General features: G+C 45.9%; 1 protein-coding gene across 1 annotated transcript in view; it reads left to right on the top strand.

Moving 5' to 3' along the window:
* Positions 1-21651, top strand: part of LOC139234100 (sorbitol dehydrogenase-like) — an 89261-nt gene that overhangs the window by 12383 nt on the left and 55227 nt on the right. Inside the window, exons 4-5 of the mRNA XM_070865037.1 lie at positions 954-1019; positions 4465-4640. Of these exons, the coding sequence (XP_070721138.1) occupies positions 954-1019; positions 4465-4640 (242 nt within the window). The remainder of the gene's footprint in view (positions 1-953; positions 1020-4464; positions 4641-21651) is intronic.

Here is a 21651-nt window from a genome sequence, read left to right as displayed (position 1 = left end):
GACATGTGCTCAATAATCCTGGCCTGTGCCACTGTCTGAGTCAAATTGCCGATGGGGTTAGATAAAAAGGGGTGGGGGGAGACTTGTGTGGAGCCGGCATTCTATGCCATGCATTCTATGCAATTCTCTGTAATAAGAACATACCCCAATGACAAACACTGCAGGCTTTCAGCAAAATTTGACGCTGGCTCTTCCAATATCTTCGCCTGTTTGAAACCTCCCAGTGTACAATTACACACATTCTTTGATACTTTGTTAAAAGTAAACTTGCTAAGGAGCATTCTCAGAGTGTCTCCAACTTATTGGTTGCATTTATGAGACTCAAAATAAAACAGGGAGATATTGCAACTTCACTCCACTTGCAGCTTTGACGATGGTTCAATGCAGCGCTTGCCAGCCAGATATTAAGTAGTAAAGACAGAGGCCTGGGGACAAGGTGACTGCCTACCCTATTGACTGGGGAATGGTGCAGATTAGGAGAATGAGAGTGAGAAATTCTTTTTTTTTGTGTTAGAGAAAGAATGATTTGCATTTGTGGCATGCCATTCATGACCTCAAGACGTCCCAATGCTTTACAGCCAATAAATAATCCCATGCCACTATTTTGAAGAAGAACAGGGGAGTTATCCCCAGCGTCTTGGGGCAAATATTAATCCCTCAACCAACATCACTAAAGCAGATTATCTGGTCATTTATTTCACTGCTGTTTGTGGGAGCTTGCTGTGCACAAATTGGCTGCCGCGTTTCCTACATTGCAATAATGACTACACTTCAAAAAGTACTTAAATGGCTGTGAAGCGCTTTGGGACATCCTGAGGTTGTGAAAGGCGCTCTATAAATGCACATTCTTAATTTAGTGCCAAATGAGATAAATAACTCTTAGCTGGCGCAGAATCTGCCATGTACCTGCCACAGTACCTTTTCACTGATGTGCTGTTTATCTGTTTATTAAGGGACAATTGGACTTGTGAGTCTGCTGGTTGCCAAGACGATGATGGCGGCTCAAGTTGTGATTTGTGGTAAGGCGTGTTTATAACCTTCCGTTTTAAACAATTCCCAGCTGACACATCAGAGTGATTCTTGCTTTTATCGACACCAACACCTTGGCTGCCTGTGCTTGCAAACATCGCACCACCACACCTACACTGCCAATATGCAGCCTCCAGAGAATACAACCAGCAAAGACATGCCGACTTTAACAACCAACCACCAACCCGTCTCAAATCTAGAAGGCCATTATGGACTGTCGCCAAAGCCCTTCAGCGATCTCCCCTCAGCCTTAAATAGACTATGGAGTTGCATTTATTTAGCGCCTCTCACGACCACCGGATGTCTCAAAGCACTTTACAGCCAATGAAGTACTTTTGGAGTGTAGTGACTGTTGTAATGTGGGAAACGCAGCAGCCAATTTACGCACAGCAAGCTCCCACAAAAAGCAATGTGATAATGACCAGATAATCTGTTTTTGTTATGTTGATTGAGGGATAAATATTGGCCCCAGGACACCAGGGATAACTCCCCTGCTCTTCGAAATAGTGCCATGGGATCTTTTATGTTCACCTGAGAGGGCAGACGGGGCCTCGGTTTAACATTTCATCCAAAATATGGCACCTCCGACAGTGCAGCACTCCCTCAGCACTGCATTGAGAGTGTCAGCCTGGATGTATGTGCTCAAGTTCCTGGAATGGGACTTGAACCCACAACCTTCTGACTCAGAGGCAAGTGTGTTACCCACTGAGCCACAACTGACACCGTGCTTTGATGACCGATGGCGAAATGCTCGGAAGAACTGTGACATACGGAATGGATTCCTTATCGAGGAACCCACACTACAGCCTGAAGGATCAAACCTTCCTCGCAAACTGTGGACAACCATCGACTGCCTCACAACCGGTCACGGTCGGTGCTGCCACCTTCTCCATCGGTGGAAGATTAAAGCCTCCCCATCATGTGACTGTGGAGCTCCTAATCAGACCCTGGAGCACATCATCGAGCACTGCCCTCAGAGGGAATTGGCAGGCAGCTTACAAGATATCCAGGAAATCTCAGCGGGTCAGGCAGCATCTGTGGAGAGAAACAGAGTTAACGTTTCAGGTCGATGGCCCTTCATCAGAACTCCATTATTTTAGATTCCAGCATCTGCAGTATTTTGATTTTGTACAAGATAGCCACGTTGCTACACCGGAAGCTTTGGCCTGGATATCCAACTTAGATATTGATGTTTGATTTGCTTTACGAAAGAAGAAGAGCAGTTCCTTCCTTCTCTTCATTTTCTTGGCAATATTGTGCAAGTTTTTCTGTTCCATAATGTTACCCGTTCCAAACCTGGAAAAGGAACCCGTTACTTTAACCCTGGTCATTGGCGTAGATTTTCTTCATGGAGAAAGGAATAGAGCAACAAAATCTTGGCTTTGAGCGGGGCTTTTTTAAAAAGGAGCTTGTTTACTGAAACAAGGATGTGGAGGATTGGGAGCTGGCGCGTTCCCACAAAATATTACACATCAGAAAGAGTCCTGGAACCAGTTAACTCCCCTTTATTAAAGCCTAGTTCCTATCAAACTCAACGCTCAGTTCATATCATTCACAATAAACATCCTTTTCCGCAACGTATTCTGGTCCCGAGGGATCATGTATTTCACCACAAGAAAATAGGTTTAAATTCAGTGCGGATTGAACTTTTATCCCATCTCTGCCAGATTCAGAATCTTGCATTTGGACATTTTCAACCCGTTTCTTAATGACCTTGAACGGCCAGCACAAAAGCTGGCACTAAAGGTATCATTTTCCACTTTTGCATTCCCATCTTTCTGTCTTTCGGATGAGACGTTAAACCGAGGCCCCGTCTGCTCTCTCAGGTGCACGAAAAAAATCCCATGGCACTATTTCAAAGAAGAGCAGGGGAGTTATCCCCGGTGTCCTGGGCCAATATTTATCCCTCAATCAACATAACAAAAACAGATTATCTGGTCATTATTACATTGCTGTTTGTGGGAGCTTGCTGTGCACAAATTGGCTGCCGTGTTTTCTGCATTACAACCGTGACTACACTTCCAAAAGCGCTTTAGGATGTCCGGTGGTCATGAAAGGCACTATATAAATGCAAGTCTTTTTTTTTCTTTCCAAGCCTTTGCTGCTGGAAATACAAATTGGGAAAACATGCTTGATTATCTGGACAAAAAAATATATTCAGTGGCTTCACCCGTGTGATTTCCAGATATGTGTTCCTGTGGCAGCTGATTACTTTAGACCTGATTGTTTCTGAAATATGTATGTTTTAAAGTTATTATTTGAAAAGTAAAATGAAAAGTCCACAGCAATAGGGGGAGTTCTTGCTGTGGAGGGCAGCCAACCAAGGTTTGAGAGCTAGGAAGTGAAGATGGGTAAACATTCTGCTTGACTCTATTTGGAATCAAACTTTCCCTCAGTAGAATCAATGAAATGGTAGAATCACATTGTCTGTGGAAGTGATGGGTTTGGGTTGGGGGGCTAGTGGTGGTTATTATGTATGTAAACTTGTATATACCTTGTACCACCACCAGAGGGCTCATCGCCTGGAGTCCCAAGGGATCCCACAATCCCTTGGGAGCACAGGTACTTAAGGAGGCCTCACAGGCTGGAGAGGCACTCTGGAGACCTGCAATAAAAGACTACGGTCACACTTTACTTTGAGCTCACAGTATCCAGTCAGACTCTTTATTCATATATAACAGTGGTCACAATTATTTTTCCTTATTTCCATTGCTTCTTATAACTACTTAACTATCATTAATAAGCGAGGCAACACTATGCTACAACATTAAAGCATATGTTCAAACATGAGGAAAAACGTTTCTGCACAGCAAGTGGAATGTGCTGCCTTAAAGGGTGGTGGAGGCAGACTCAATCATGATTTTTGTTGTGTCCTTACACTCTACTGTAAATCAACACGAGGCACATACTGGAGACAAGGTCACTCTGTGACCTGTACCTTTATTCACAGGACCAAGGAGTGATGACCCTGCGTGGGACCTCCCTTTATATACCTGGATGACCAGGTGAGGAGTGTCTCCCACAAGTTCACCCCCTGTGGTCAAGGTGTGCATTACTCAGGTGTATACAGTGTACAATGTTGTTACATGACGGTTACAGTTACATGAAGGTTACATACATGACAACTTTCAAATGGGAGTTGGATAAGTACCTGAAAGAAAAAAAATTGCAGGACCACAGAGAAAGGAACCCTTTGCTTATGGGGGAGTGGGACTAGCTGAAGTGCTTTTGCAGAGAGCCGGCACGGGCTCGACGGGCCGAATGGCCTCCTCCTGTGCTGTAACAGTTCTATGATTCTATATCACTAAACAATAGTTGCCACTTGCCCTTCAGCAAGCAGGAGTGATGAGGAAAGATTCCCATTTATTGTTGATCCAGCTTCAATCCCAGAAAACTGTTGGAAACAAAAGGAGATTTTTTTTGTTGTTTTTGAAGATTTGTCAAGCGGACGATTGCAGAAGGCAAAGGAGCTAGGGGCTGATTTTACAGTGAACGTGATGAAGGAGACACCTCAGCGCCTGGCCCAGAAAGTGAAGGCTGCCCTTGGTTCTCTGCCGGACATGACCATCGAGTGCACTGGGGCAGAGTTCTGTGTCCAGGCCGGCGTCTATGTAAGTCCCGCACCTGCACAATCAGGAGCTCGATGAGGTGTTTGCCACCAGTCACCTGTGCATTCCTGGGCAAAGAAACTGTACAATGTAGGAGTTCCAACTGCCGAGTCAACGTAGAAACCATCCAAAAATGCAAGTTGAAAAAAGTAGCAAGAGCGAGCAGAGAGACTTTACATAAGAACATAAGAAAGAGGAGCAGGAGTAGGCCAGAAGGCCCCTCGAGCCTGCTCCGCCATTCAATAAGATCATGGCTGATCTGATCATGGACTCAGCTCCACTTCCCTGCCCGCTCCCCATAATCCCTTATCCCCTTATCGTTTAAGAAACTGTCTATTTCTGTCTTAAATTTATTTAATGTCCCAGTGTCCACAGCTCTCTGAGGCAGCGAATTCCACAGATTAACAACCCTCTGAAAAAAAAACTTCTCCTCATCTCTGTTTTAAATGGGCGGCCCCTTATTCTAAGTTTATGCCCTCTAGTTCTAGTCTCCCCCATCTGTGGGAACATCCTCTCTGCATTCACCTTGTCAACCCCCCTCATAATCTTATACGTTTCGATAAGATCAGCTCTCATTCTTCTGAATTCCAATGTGTAGAGGCCCAACCTACTCAACCTTTCCTCATAAGTCAACCCCCTCATCCCCGGGATCAACCTAGTGACCTGCTCTGAACTGCCTCCACAGCAAGTATATCCTTTCGTAAATATGGAAACCAAAACTGCACGCAGTATTCCAGGTGTGGCCTCACCAATACCCTGTACAGCTGTAACAAGACTTCCCTGCTTTTATACTCCATCCCTTCCTGCAGGCCCAGCAGGATTAGAGCAAATCCAGCCCCTCTGTCTTCATATGATATATAGTTATAGGTGGTTTCCAGCAGGTTCGCTGGATAGTGATTAGAAGCAGGAACTCGGGCTGCTTTGTCTGTTCTCGAGCCAAATATAGTAACAACAACAGCTGCCATTTATATAGTGCTTTTAATCCAGTAAATCGTCCTAAGATGCTTCACAGGAGCAGTAATCGCACAAAATTTGACACCGTGCCACATTAAGGGACAGGCGACCAAATTCTTGGTCAAAGAGATAGGTTTTAAGCAGCATCTTAGAGGATAGAGTGATGCGGAGAGGTTTAGGGAGGGAGTTCCAGAGCTTGGGGCCTCAGCAGCTGAAGGCACGACCACCGATGGTGGGATGAAGCAAATCGGAATTGCAAAGGGGCCAGAATTGGAGGAGTGCAGATTACTCAAGGGTTGGGGGGCAGCGGGGGGGAACGGTTGGTTGTGGGGCTGGAGGAGATTACAGAGATAGGGAGGGGGCGAGGCCATGGTGGCATTTGAAAACAAGGATGAGAATTTTAAATTGGGCACATTGCTGGGCTGGGAGCCAATGTAGGTCAGCGAGCACAGGGGTGATGGGTGAATGGGCAAGTGTGGAAAGATAGAAAAAGAGCAACCATAGATTGCAAGGCTTGCTGGGACGTTATATTTGGTCAACCTAAGAATTAAAGCTTACTTCAGCAACTATAGCAAACAAGCTGTCAGCAGTTGAAACCACAGGTTGCATTACCTCACGGCAGCTAAGGTCATCTGTCTTCTCTGTCTAATTATAATCACAATAAGGATGTGTAAACCAAAAAAAACAGACAGTGTGCACAGGGGGCAAGGAGAGGTTAGCCCAAAATAAGGAAAGGGTAGCTAAGACAAGTAGCCATTGGATAACACTGATGAGGTAATTAAATTAACTGCTAGACTCTGCACTATTACAAAAAAAAGAGGAACCATCACATATGATGGGAGTTGTTTAGTTGGGTGTATAAATATTCCAAAATTTCTGTAGATTGTCGGAGTTGGTACCCTAAGCCTTTGACTAGGGCGCTCTCCCCTTGTATACAAGTAAAAATAAACTAACAGTCTGACGGTCTGCTTGTGTTAAGTCTTACCTTGAATCGGTGTCTTCGACACAAGTTAGGATATGGGCAGCAGGGTTGTCGCCTTAGCTCGCACCGACGAATTCAACACAGATCAGACATCAAACCAAGGACCCTCCTGCTCTATACAGCCCAGCACTGCACGAAGTGCATTTACCCACTGTGCCATCAGTCAGTTTGAGAAACATATCTGCTGGCAAATGTTTAGCGAAGTTTGTGCACCACGAATATCTGATTTGTGTAAAATACTGTTTCTCAGGCCACTAGTCCTGGAGGGGTTTTGTGCCTGGTTGGTCTTGGCCCAGCTTTGGTGAATTTTCCGATATTAAATGCAACAATTCGAGAAGTGGACATTTGCGGGGTTTTTAAATATTGTAACACGTGAGTATTGATATTTTCTTTGCTCATTGAATAAATGAATTTCTTGGATGTGGACTTTGAATTAAAATAATCAGAAATCAGGCACAAACAACATCTCGTGCTTAAATGCTTCACGCTCTTCTGATGCGACCAGGAAAGGTGCTATATAAATGCAAGTCTTTCTTTCTTCAGTGTTTGAAAGAAAGAAAGACTTGGATTTATAGAGCGCCTTTCATGCCCACCGATCGTCTCAAAGTGCTTTACAGCCAATGAAGTACTTTTTGAAGTGTAGTCACTGTTGTAATGTAGAATACGCGGCAGTCAATTTGCGCACAGCAAGCTCCCACTGTTTCGACAGAGCGCTCTCTACTTGGGTTAGTATTCGAAAATCAGCACACTAAGTTGCCCCCATCTTAAGTTCCCTGGTTCCTGCCACAGGGGCACCTTTCATAGAAACATAGCAACATAGAAAATAGCTGTAGGAGAAGGCCATTCGGCCCTTCGAGCCTGCACCATCATTCAATATGATCATGGTTGGTCATGCAACTTCAGTTCCCCACTCCCGCCGTCTCTTCATACCCCCTGATCCCCTTAGCCGTAACTCCCTCTTGAATAAATTCAACGAACTGGACTCAACTGGTAGAGAATTCCACAGGTTCACCACTCTCTGGGTGAAAAAGTTTCTCCTCATCTCGGTCCTATATGACTTACCCCTTTTCCTTAGACTGTGACCCCTGGTTCTGGACTTCCCCAACATCGGGAACATTCTTCCTGCATCTAACCTGTCCAATCCTATCATAATTTTATATGTTTCTATGAGATCCCCTCTCATTCTTCAAAATTCCAGCGAGTATAAGCTTAGCCGATCCAGTCTTTCTTCATATGTCAGTCCTGCCATCCTGGGAATCAGTCTGGTGAACCTTTGCTGCACTCCCTCAATAGCGAGCACGTCCTTCCTCAGATTAGGAGACCAAAACTGCACACAGTACTCAAGGTGTGGTCTCACCAAGGCCCTGTACAACTGCAGCAAGACCTCCCTGCTCCTATACTCAAATCGTCTCGCTATGAAGGCCAGCATGCCATTTGCTTTCTTAACTGCCTGCTGTACCTGCATGCCTACCTTCAGTGACTGATGTACCATGACACCCAGGTCTCATTGCACCTCCGCTTTTACTAATCTATCACCATTCAGATAATAATCTGCCTTCCTGTTTTTGCCACCAAAATGGATAACCTCGCATTTTTCCACATTATACTGCATCTGCCATGCATTTGCCCATTCACCGAACCTGTCCAAGTCACCCTGCAGCCTCTTAGCATCCTCCTCACAGCTCACACTGCCACCCAGCTTAGTGTCACCTGCAAACTTGGAGATATTACATTCCATTCCTTCATCCAAATCATTAATTATATTGAAAATAGCTGGTGTCCCAGCACTGAACCTTGCGGTACCCCACTAGTCACTGCCTGCCATTCTGAAAAGGACTCGTTTATTCCCACTCTTTGCTTCCTGTCTGCCAACCAGTTCTCTATCCATGTCAATTCATTACCCCCAATAGCATGTGCCTTAATTTTGCACACTAATCTCTTGTATGGGACCTTGTCAAAAGCCTTTTGAAAGTCCAAATACACCACATCCACTGGTTCTCCCTTATCCACTCTGCCAGTTAAATCCTCAAAAAACTCTAGAAGGTTTGTCAAGCATGATTTCCCTTGCATAAATCCATGTTGACTTGGACCGATCCTGTCACTGCTTTCCAAATGTGCTGCTATTACATCTTTAATAATTGATTCCAGCATTTTCCCCACTACCGATGTCAGGCTAACCGGTCTTTAATTCCCAGTTTTCCCTCTCACTCCTTTTTTTAAAAGTGGGGTTACATTAGCTATCCTCTAATCCATAGATACTGATCCAGAGTCCATGGAATTTTGCAAATGATCACCAATGCATCTACTATTTCTCGGGCCAGTCCCTTAACTACTCTGGGGTACAGATTATCAGGCCGTGGGGATTTATCGGGCTTCAGTTCTATCAGTTTCCCTAACACCATTTCCTGACTAATAAGGATTTCCTTCAGTTCCTCCTTCTTGCTAGACCCTCGATCCCCTAGTATCTTCGGGAGGTTATTTGTGTCTTCCTTAGTGAAGACAGAACCAAAGTATTTGTTCAATTGGTCAGCCATGTCCTTGTTCCCCATTATGAATTCACCTGATTCTGATTGCAAGGGATCTACATATTAGTCTTCACTAATCTTTTTCTCTTCACATATCTAGAAGCTTTTGCAGTCAGTTTTTATGTTCCCTGCAAGCTTACTCTCATACTCTATTTCCCCCTCCTAATTAAACGCTTAATCCTCTTCTTCTGAATTCTAAATTTCTCCCAGTTCTTAGGTTTATTGCTTTTTTTGGCCAATTTATATGCCTCTTCCTTGGATTTAACACTATCCCTAATTTCCCTTGTTAGCCATGATTGAGCCACCTTTCTTGTTTTATTGTTACACCAGACAGGGATGTACAATAGTTGTAATTCATCCATGTGATCTTTAAATGTCTGCCATTGCCTATCCACCATCAACCCTTTAAGTATCATTCGCCAGTCTATCCTAGCCAAATCACATCTCATACCATCGAAGTTTCCTTTCTTTAAGTTCAGGACCCTAGTCTCTGAATTAATTGTGTCGCTCTCCATCTCAATGAAGAATTCTACCATATTATGGTCATTCTTCCCTAAGGGGCCACGCACGACCAGATTGCTAATTAATCCTCTCTCGTTACACAAGACTCAGTCTAGGATGGCCTGCTCTCTAGTAGGTTCCTCGACATATTGGTCTAGAAAACCATCCCTTATACACTCCAGGAAATCCTCCTCCACAGTATTGCTACCAGTTTTGTTAGCCCAATCAATATGTAGGTACTGCTGTACCCTTATTGCATGGGTCCCTAATTTCCTGTTTGATGCCATCCCCAACCTCCCTACTACTGTTTGGTGGTCTGTACACAACTCCCACTAACGGTTTCTGCCCTTTGGTGTTTCGCAGCTCTACCCATACAGATTCCACATCATCCACGCTAATGTCCTTCCTTACTATTGCGTTAACCTCCTCTTTAACCATTAATGCTACCCCACCTCCTTTTCCTTCCTGTCTGTCTTTCCTGAATATTGAATACCCCTGGATGTTGAGTTCCCAGCCTTGGAGCCATGTCTCTGTAATCCCAATTACATCATATCCGTTAACAGCTATTTGCGCAGTCAATTCGTCCACCTTATTACGAATGCTCATCACATTGAGACTCAGAGTTGCATCTATCTCTGGACACGTCACCATGTTCACCTGGCTCTTGCACTCAGCGGTCAGTGCAGGAGTCAGGGTGCAGAGGTAGACAGGCCACAAAGAAGTGGCTGCACAACTCGGGGTGACTTCAGTGCACCATTGATGTGGTAACGTCATTGCTGGTTTTGCATTTGAAGATACAGATTCATTCATCACAAATTCTGTTCCCTAGACACTGACTCCATCCCTCTCCCCAACTCCTGTCCTGATTGTCCGCAACCGTGTGAAATGAGCTTTCGACCGCATATCCGCAGCATAACTAAGATCGTCTATTTCCACCTCTGTAACATCGCCCGTCTCCGCCCTTGCCTCAGCACATCCGCCTTTGTTACCACTATACTTGACTATTCCAACATATTAAGAGCAAGAGGGTAACTAAAGAAAGAGTAGGGCCTATTAGAGACCATGAGGGTAATCTGTGTGTGGAGGCGGAAGATGTGGGTATGCTTCTTAAGGAATACTTTGCATCTGTTTTCACAAAAGAGAGGAGCGATGCAGACACTGCTATTGAGGAGGAGGAGTGTGAAAAATTAGATGAAATAAACATGTGGCAGCCAACTTGCGCACAGCAAGTTCTCACAAACAGCAATGTAATAATTACCGGATAATCTGTTTTTGTTCTGTTGATTGAGGGATAAATATATTGGCCAGGACGCCGGGATTAACTTCTTCGAAATAGTGCCATGGTATCTTTTACCTCCACCTGAGAGAGCAGACGGGGCCTCGGTTTAACATCTCATTCGAAAGACGGCACCTCCGACAGTGCAGCACTCCCTCAGCACTGCACTGGAGTATCAGCTTAGAACTTCCTGGAGTGGGGTTTGTATGAGGTTCTAGTCTATTTACCTTGATGCAATAACAGGACAACATTGCTAAAACCACAGTACACAAGGGGAAGAGAAGGACACTAAGCAGGTGACAGGCAGGAATTAAGTAAGGGTGAAGTTAAAGGCACAGTCGAAGAGATGGGTTTTAAGGAGGATTTTGAAGAATGGAGAGGTAGTATGACAAAGTGGTTTTGGGAAGAGAGTAACTGAGAACAGGGGTGAGGGGTTGAAAGACCAGTCTCTGATGGTTGAACCAAGGAGTGGTAGATGAACACTAATCCAGAGCTGGAGGAGCAGAGGCTGGGACATGGGGCTGGAGAAGGTCACTCAGATAAAGTAGAGTGAGGACATTGAGGGATCTTTAGACAATGACGTGGGCCCTGAAATTGAAGTTTAGCAAGGATGACGTGGGAGGACTTTTCAGAATTCTGAATGACTGAATTTGCCGTAACTTTTACATTAAATGGTCTATAACAGAGCAAAAATGTGTACGTGATAAAATATATTTTATGTTCAAATAGAAGACTATAGAGTGACAAAAGGTTATTAAGTGAATTATACTTTATTTTAATTAATACAAAAATATCCGTGTTTTGAGAAGTGAAGGGTGCAGTACTATGAAGAATGGTCTCATTGCCAACTAACCTTGCTCTTCTTAGGTGGCCTGTGGCAATTGCCATGTTGGCTTCAAAGCGGATTGATGTGAAGCCTTTGGTCACACATCGCTTTCCGCTGGAAGATGCTCTCGAAGCGTTTGAAACTACAAAGAAAGGCATCGGAATCAAAGTGATGCTGAAGTGTGATCCGGACAACCCGAATCAACAGACGGCATCTCCATGATATTCAGCTTTACTTTCACCGCTGCTCTGAAGGTTCGTGAGATCCACCATGTGTCACCACGTGCATCCTCTGGTCCGATCTCTTTCAACAGCACCGACTTGCTTTATTTCAGAGCTGTCCTGTGCTAGTTCCATTTCATTCTTCGTATCAAGAAAAATCTTTCTCTTCCTTTCAGGTGGCAAGGTAGCCACTGTTCTGATGAAGCTTGAGGCTCAGCATCTCATCTTCCCACTCGGCCCTCTGCACTCCTCTGGCCTTAATATTGACTTATAATCACTTCGGACCGTAACCACCGCTCCCATTTCCTCTCTCGTCAGCTGGTGCCAGATAGGTGCACCCGCAGTTCCGGGGATGGGTGAAGTTGTGGGTCGGTGTTTGGGATGGAAATCCCCTATTGGGGCACATCCGTTGGAGTGGTCTGCACCACTAGTGCCTTTAAAAAAAAAGAATTGCATTTCTATAGCGCCTTTCACGACCACCGGACGTCTCAAAGCGTTTTACAGCCAATGAAGTACTTTTGAAGTGCAGTCACTGTTGTAATGTGGGAAACGCGGCAGCCAACTTGCGCACAGCAAGCTCCCACAAACAGCAATGTGATAATTATGTTGGTTGAGGGATAAAATATTGGACCCAGGACAATTCCCCTGCTCTTCTTCAAAATAGTGCCTTGAGATCTTTTACATCCACCTGAGAGGGCAAACAGGGCTTTGGTTTAACATCTCATCCAAAAGATGGCACTTCCAACAGTGCAGCACTCCCTCATTACTGCACTGGGGGTGTCAACCTAAATTTATGTGCTTAAGTCCCTGGAGTGGAACTTGAACCGACCAACCTTCTGACTCAGAGGCAAGGGTGCTACCCACTGAGCCACAGCGCCTACCTGTCTTCCCCCATACCGCTGGGCCTGGACCACTGGAGCTAGTTTTTCTATGTTCCCTCTCCACTCTGCCACTCTGCTTTAACCATTCACACATCCTCCGGGTCTCCTATATATCATTTATTTCTCTTGTCTTATGCTATTATCATTTCAGTCATTTAATCGACTCCTGTTCTCCTGTGTATATGGTCGTTCTTCACCACCTTCCCCCTTGCTCTGTTCTTCCTTATAACATCCATCAGTCATAGAGCTGAGACGTTAACCCGACTTTTTCCTTTCTCCACAGATGCTGCCCCACCTGTTGAGTATTTCCACCATTTTCTGCTTTTAGTTCCTGAGAAGGTTTTATTGTGGGCGTACCTCCAGTCGTGATCCAGTGGCATACAATAAGAGTTCTCAATTACTAGGATATTGTGTTAATAATAAAGGAGATCTTCCCAGATAGTTGTGCGTGTGTAATTAACCCTACATATTATCTAACTGAAGGGTTTCTTGTGTTTTATATCATGACGGTTTCATACATTCAAAGTAAACCACTTAAGATGCAGATAGGAGCCATGACACTCAATAAGTAATATTACTACAGTGAAATTGTACGCTCTCGCCAAGCAGATGGTTGCAACAGTTAATTGGTCTGTTTGGATGTTACTATAGTGACATGCGATTATGCAATTGATTTGCTGAAAATACCAGTGTTATAACTTAATCGTAATGTCTGCTGTTGTGTCCCAATGAAATTCTCCTTATTACAATGTAGGAGCTTTACCAGGTTGTTCGTATGAGCTTTAAAATTCTCATCTTTGTTTTCTAATCCCTCCGTGGCCTCGCCCCTCCCCACCTCTAATCTCCTCCAGCCATCATCATCAGAGGCAGCCCCTCGGAATTGAGGAAGACTTGCTTCCACTCTTAGCATGAGTTCTTAGGTGGCTGTACAGTCTAAGTTCTCGGGCAACTATGGCGGTGCAGCATTCCGGTCTGTCACTGTTGGGGTTGTCCATGAGGGTCCTGACGTTCCAGGTCTCGAACTTCATGTTAGAGGAGTGGAAGATGCCTGTGCATGATTTCTTTTAACGTGGGGTGGTTGTTGCACACCGCTACCACACGGGCTCAGCTGAGCACGGTCTTAGTCCAGTGGCAAGGGGGGCCAAGATGACTGGAGACCAGGCACTGCTGTATGGGCCTAGTTGCCTGTCATGTATTTAACTGTCATTGTAACCCATATATAAACTGACCATGAGAACATTGACCACTAGGTGGTGAACTTGTGGGAGACATTCCTAACCTGGACTTACAGGTATAAAAGGGGAAGCTCCACCCACCTTCATCACTTCAGTGCTGGCAAATAAAGGTTACTGGCCACAGAGTGACCTTCTCTCACGTATGGGCCTCGTGTGCATTTATACTGTATAGTAAGAACATATTATTGGCGACGAGAAACTGGGATATTTAAACCACGCGAGCATGGCCACTAGCAGCACAGACGAGAGGTACTGTGTTGGTGATGATTGGGACGATTTTATTGAGAGACTACAGCAAAGTTTCGTCACTAAGGAATGGCTGGGACAGGATTCGGCCGACAAACGCAGGAATCATCTCCTGACGGTTTGTGGTTCCAGGACGTACTTTCTGATGAAGGACCTTCTAGCGCCAGAGAAGCCGGCGGACAAGACTTTTGAAGCGCTCAGTAAGTTGATCGGGGAACACTTTAAACCGGCGAGCAGCATGCACATGGCGAGACACCGGTTTTACACGCACCGGCGGCGAGAAGGGCAAAGCGTTCCAGACTTCGTGGCAGACCTCCGGCGACTGGCGAGCCTATGTAAGTTCCTAGATGCATGCAGAGCGGAGATGCTGCGAGACTTTTTTATTGAGGGCATCGGGCACGCTGGGATTTTCAGGAAACTGATTGAGACCAAAGACTTGACCCTGGAAATTGCGGCTTTGATGGCCCAGACATTTATCTCAGGGGAGGAAGAGACCAGAATGATGTTTGACAAAAATCTTGGTTTAAATGCAGCAAATGGGCAGGGAGTCAACATTGTTAACGCGGCTCACAGTTCTCCAGGCAGACAGAGGCAATCGGACATGCCCGAGCATGTAGTCGAACCCAAAGGGGGAATTCAACAGAGACAATAGCTAGCTTAACAGCGATTCATGCCATCGCAAGGGACAATACAGCCAGTAATGGGGCCATCAACACCTGTCAATGGTGCGCTTAAGGACAGTTACCGAGACAGTCAGAGACAATCGACTGGTAATGGACCTTTTGTTTCCAACAACGGCTCATGTTGGAGGTGTGGAGGCAAACACACAGCCAGAGCTTGCAGTTATCAGCAATATACCTGCAGAAACTCCAATTTCAGCGGTCACTTGGCGCGTATTTGCAGGAAGCCTGCAGCCAGGTTGATGTACGAGGAGAACGGGCCCGATGTAAGCCCTAAGAGGCCAAATGAATACTGGGGGAAATCGCTGGAAGCTGAAGTTCAGTGAGTTCATGTGGAGCACATATACAGTTCATACACCAGGACGCCACCGATAATGATGAAAGTGCTCCTCAATGGTATCCCAGTATCAATGGAGCTAGACACAGGGGTCAGCCAGTCCCTGATGAGTATCAAACAGTTCGACAAGTTGTGGGCGTCCAAGGCCAGGAGGCCAAAATTATTGCCGATTGACACACAGCTACGGACATATACAAAGGAGATCATTCCGGTGCTAGGCAGCGCCACGGTAGTCGTGACCCACAAAGATTCAGAGAACAGGTTGCCACTCTGGATTGTCCTGGGGGACAGTCCCGCACTACTGGGGAGGAGTTGGCTGGCTGTCATGAACTGGAAATGGGGCGATGTCAATGCAATTTCTTCTGTAGAGCGAATATCATGCTCACAAGGCCTGGACAAATTTGACTCATTATTTCAACCCGGCATTGGCACTTTCATGGGGACCAAGATAGTGATTCACATAAACCCGGACGCTAGACCAATACACCACAAGGCCAGAGCGGTGCTGTACGTGATGCGGGAAAAGATAGAAGGTGAATTGGATTGCCTGCTGAGGGAAGGCATCATCTCGCCAGTCGAATTTAGTGACTGGGCGAGCCCGATCGTGTCGGTGCTCAAGGTGGATGGGTCGGTCAGGATATGTGGCGATTACAAGGCCACCATCAATCAGGTGTCACTTCAAGACCAGTACCTGCTACCGAAAATGGAGGACCTCTTTGCGACGCTATCCGGTGGCAAACTTTTTTCAAACTTGGACCTGACCTCAGCTTACATGACCCAGGAGCTGGCGAGTGAGTCGAAGAAGCTGACCACCATCACGACACACAAGGGGTTGTTTGAGTACAACAGATGTCCGTTTGGGATTCGCTCGGCCGCTGCGATCTTTCAACGAAATATGGAAAGCCTCCTCAAGTCGATTCCAAGGACAGTGGTTTTTCAAGATGACATTCTCATCATGGGTTGTGATACTGAAGAACACCTCCGCAACCTGGAGGAGGCGCTACGCAGACTGGACCGGGTAGGTCTGCAACTGAAAAAGGCGAAGTGCGTCTTCCTAGCTCCAGAGGTAGAATTCCTGGGGATGAGGGTAGCAGAAAACGGGATCAGACCTACTGCGTCCAAAACAGAAGTGATCCAGAGAGCACCCAGACCCTGTAACACGATGGAGCTGCGTTTGTTCTTGGGGCTCCTGAACTATTTTGGTAACTTTCTTCCCAACTTGAGCACGCTGTTAGAGCCGCTACACGTGCTCCTATGCAAAGGTCACAAATTGGTCTGGGGGGACAGCCAGGAAAGGGCTTTTGATAGAGCACGAAATTTGTTATGCTCCAACAATCTGTTAACGCTATATGACCCATGTAAGAAACTCGTTTTAATGTGCGATGCGTCGTCCTAAGGGGTTGGGTGTGTGTTGCAGCATGTTAATGCCAAGGGTCAGTTACAGCCGGTAGCTTTGCCTCCAGAAGTCTGTCCCAGGCAGAACGGGGCTACGGGATGGTAGAAAAGGAAGCGCTTGCATGTGTATGTGCTGTAAAAAAAATGCGCCAGTACCTGTTTGGCAGGAAATTTGAGCTGGAGACAGGTCACAAACCCCTAACGTCCCTTTTGGCCGACAACAAGGCCATAAATGCAAATGCATCGGCCCGCATACAGAGGTGGGCACTCATGTTAGCCGCCTATGACTATACAATTCGGCACAGACCGAGCACTGAAAACTGTGCCGATGCACTCAGCAGGCTCCCACTAGCCACCACTGAAGGGACAACCGAGCATGCTACTGAGATGGTCATGGCTGTTGAAGCTTTCGAAAGCGAAGGCTCACCAGTGACAGCCCGTCAGATTAAAGTCTGGACAAATAGAGACCCGCTACTGTCTTTAGTCAAGAAATGTGTCCTGAATGGGGACTGGGCAGCCATGTACAGGGCATGCCCTGAGGAATTTAAACCATTTCACAGGCGCAAGGATGAACTCTCGATTCAGGCCGATTGCCTACTGTGGGGAAACCAAGTAGTCATGCCCCAGAGGGGCAGAGAGATGTTCATCAGAGAACTCCACAATGAGCATCCGGGCATTGTCATGATGAAGGCAATTGCCAGGTCACACGTTTGGTGGCCAGGGATAAATGCAGATCTGGAACTTTGTGTTTGCAGGTGCAACACATGTGCCCAGCTGGGCAATGCGCCCAGGGAAGCCCCCCTTAGCCCCTGATCCTGGCCCGCCAAGCCATGGTCACGGATCCATGTGGGTACGCAGGTCCTTTCATGGGAAAAATGTTTTTGGTTGTAGTAGATGCCTACTCCAAATGGATCGAGTGTGACATTCTCAATTCAAGCACATCCTCTGCCACGGTAGAAAGTCTACGGGCAATGTTCGCCGCCCATACTCTACCGGACGTCTTGGTCAGCAACAATGGCCCGTGCTTTACAAGCATTGAATTCCAGGACTTCATGGCAGGAAATGGTATCAACCATGTCAGAACGGCACCATTCAAGCCGGCCTCAAACGGCCAGGCGGAACGAGCAGTGCAGATAATCAAACAGGGGATGCTCAGAATCCAAGGGGGTTCCCTACAAAGCCGCTTATCACGCCTCCTGTTGGCCAATAGATCCCGGCCACACTCGCTCACAGGGGTCTCACCCGCAGAGCTGCTATTGAAAAGGATGCTCAAAACCAGGTTATCCCTTATACACCCCACCATGGAAGAAATTGTTGAGAGCAGGCGCCGGTCACAATGTGACTACCATGACGGGAATGCGAGGGCGTGATGTATTGATGTCAATGACCCTGTCTTTGTCCTCAACTACGCTGCAGGGCCTAAATGGCTTGCAGGCACTGTGATTGCCAAAGAGGGGAATAGGATTCTGGTAGTTAAACTTACCAATGGACAAATCTGCCGTAAACACGTGGATCAAACAAAAAGGAGGTTCAGCAACCCCATAGAAGAAGCCGAGGAAGAACACGATGTAGAGTTCACTGCTCCACAGGTGACTGAACACCGGAACCAAGCGGAGGAGAGCCCAGTCACTGTGGGCAGTCCGGACAGGCCTGAGGCACCGCAAAGAGCAGACACTCAGGCCAGTGCCCAACAACCGGAGCCCCAACTCAGGCGCTCTCCAAGGGATCCCAATAAGACTTTGGGGGGAGGTGATGTCATATATTTAACTGTCATTGTAACTCATGTATAAACTGACCTAAGTTCTATACCGTGAGAACATTGACCACTAGGTGGTGAACTTGTGGGAGACACTCCTAACCTGGACTTTCAGGTATAAAAGGAGAAGCTCCACCCACCTTCATCACTTCAGTGCTGGCAAATAAAGGTTACTGGTCACAGAGTGACCTTCTCTCAAGTATGGGCCTCGTGTGTATTTATACTGCATAGTAAGGACATATTATTGCCTAGGGCGAGATGTTGGCCACAAGCTCGGTGCTGGGTAGCGGGTGCTACCCACTGACTGACAGGCGATAGAGGAGAAAACTGACGATGGTGACAACAGGGACAATATACATTATTATAAAGATTGATGTATGTGCGTATAATGCAAGTTTATATAGACTGATCGGCAATATGAATAGAACAAATTCTGCTGTTTGGGTTCTGGCATTCAATGGGACTCTGCAAGTAGGAATATAATAGATTTTAATTATACATGGTGTGGCCAAATAGTCAATTTAGTTTGAATCCCTCAGGGTTGTACCATCTCACAATCACAACCGTTACCACACAACCCACTAAGATATTGTCGCTCCTCTAATTTTGGCCTCTTGAGCATCCCCGATTTTAATCACTGCACCTTTGACGGCCATGCCTTCAGCTGCCAAGGCCTTAAGCTCTTGAATTCCCTCCCTAAGCCTCTCTTTCCTCCTTTAAGACGCTCTTTAAACCTACCTCTTTGACCATACTTTTAGTCACCTGCCCCAATATCTCCTTATGTGGCTCGGTTTCAAATTTTGTTTGATAATGCACCTGTGAAGTGCCTTGGGACTTTTTACTGCGTTAGAGGCATTAAAGGCACTATATTAATGCGCGTTATTGTTGTTGTTGAGCTTTGTGTTGGTGCTTTTTGTATTGTGCACGTTCTTATGGTTTGAGCAGTGACTTAATTACTTTATCTCCAGCTCAGCGTGTCTGTGGGAAAACTCTTTCACACATGGACCATTCCTTAGCAGTTTTATCGGTGATGGAATATCCAACAGAATTACAACAGATTGAGTGACGACCCAATCATTTAATGGGAGGGTTCAGGTGACATCAGAAACTGTGATCATAAAGCTCTAACTGATTATTAACGTCACATGGGTCACAAGATTAAATTGCAGTCATTTAATATCTCACATTTTTTAACATTTATAAACGCTAATTGTTATTTATTGTTAATAGTATTTGGCAGTATTGCAAAATGTAATCTGAGTCCACAGTAGCTCCACTGAATTGTTAAATATTCAGTTGTGTGTCAGTGGGGTAGATTTCAAATGGTTAAACATTATGACTTTTTCTTATAAATTACAATGTCATGGAGAGTATAATAAGGGATTTATAGCCAAATTATAAGGAAATTTACACCTCCATATTTATTACAGTAAATACTATGGTCTTAATAGCACTACAATCTTACGATAACACTCCTGTCAATATTAATCAAACTATCACAGCCTTAAGTAGATGCTTAACTTTCAACTTTAAGTGAAACCATGGGGCCAATTTTCATGCACTGCTGTAAGGCAGCGCTAGATGTTTAAGAACTGGTTGCAAGTTTCACCAGAATTGCAATAGTACTCAACTTTGGTGGGTCTACTACAATTGCATAATTATTCCCAGCTCCGTCTTCTGATATAGTCGGGTGTAGGGCGCACACCAATGATAAGTATGGCGTATGAAATGATACAATGAACTCCGTACTGTGAGCCAGTGACTAGGTGTAACCTGGTCAGTCTTTAATGGCTTCCAGAAGCAAAGATACAAAGGTGAAGTTCAGGTTATATACCGGGCTCAGCACGAGTGTACCTATCACCCTAGGACCTCCGACAGTAGTGCCCTCTGGTGGTGGGCAGACCTTATGTACATACGTTACATCATTCCCCCCTCAGTTCTTGACACAAGTCCATATTACAAGTTCAGACAGTCTGGAGCTTCGCTCCCTGGTTGACCGTCTCAGTACAATCCCAGTGCTTTCCAAATCTCTCACGATTTGGGGCTGGGCGTTGACCAGTGGGTTCTTCTGATGGCTGGACGTGAGTTGGTTGATCGTCTAAGCTCGTGGTGTCTTCTTCCAACTGTTCTGGTTCATCAGTGTGTCAGTTTGATTTGATCAATGTGTTTTCTGCATATCTGCCCATTTTTGAGCTTAACCATATACACCCGGTTACCCTCCTTATCCGTAACATTGCCCAGGAGCCACTTGGGCCCTTGACCATGGTTAAGTACATACACTGGGTCATTTACAGATATGTCGCGTGACACTGCGGCGTGTTCGGGATACCACTGCTGGCTTTGACGTCAGGTTTTGACATGATCGTTAAGGTCAGGATGGACGAGAGAGAGCCCGGTTTTGAGGCCTCTCTTCATCAATAGTTCTGCAGGCGGGACCTCAGTGAGCGTGTGTGGCCTTGTCCTGTAACTGAGCAGTATGCGTGATAACTGTGTCTGCAAGGAACCATGAGTTACGCGTTTCAGGCTCCGCTTGATGGTTTGAACTGCCCGATCCATTTGACCATTGGATGCGGGTTTGAGCGGGGCTGACCTCACGTATTTTATGCCGTTGCGTTTCATGAATTCTTGAAACTCCAAGCTCGTGAAACACGGTTCGTTGTCGCTGACAACGATGTCTGATAGACCATGTGTGGCAAACATGGCTCTCAGGTTCTCAATGGTAGCAGTGGAATTGCTGGATGACATGATCACACATTCTATCCATTTGGGGTATGCATCCACCACCACAAAAAACATTTTACCGAGGAAGGGGCCCGCAAAGTAAATGTGGATTCTAGACCATGGTTTAGATGGCCATGACCACAGACTGAGCGGAGCTTCCTTTGGGGCATTGCTTAACTGCATGCAAGTGCTGCACTGATGCACACATGACTCTAAGTCCGAGTCAATGCCAGGCCACCAAACATGGGACCTGGCTATGGCCTTCATCATGACAAATACCGGGATGCGTACTATGTAACTCCCGTACAAATCTCACCCTGCCTTTCTTAGGAATAACAACACGATTACCTCACAGTAAACAGTCGGACTGGATGGAAAGCTCATCTTTGAGATGGCTGTATGGTTTGGTTTCATCACCCATTTCCTTGGGGATGGTCGACCGGTCCCCATTAAGAACACAACATTTTACAACCGATAG

Source organism: Pristiophorus japonicus, chromosome 21 (assembly GCF_044704955.1).
Source record: "Pristiophorus japonicus isolate sPriJap1 chromosome 21, sPriJap1.hap1, whole genome shotgun sequence".
Lineage (NCBI taxonomy): Eukaryota > Metazoa > Chordata > Chondrichthyes > Pristiophoridae > Pristiophorus > Pristiophorus japonicus.
Note: the sequence above shows the minus strand (reverse complement) of the source record. Positions and strands in the feature narration are given on the sequence as shown.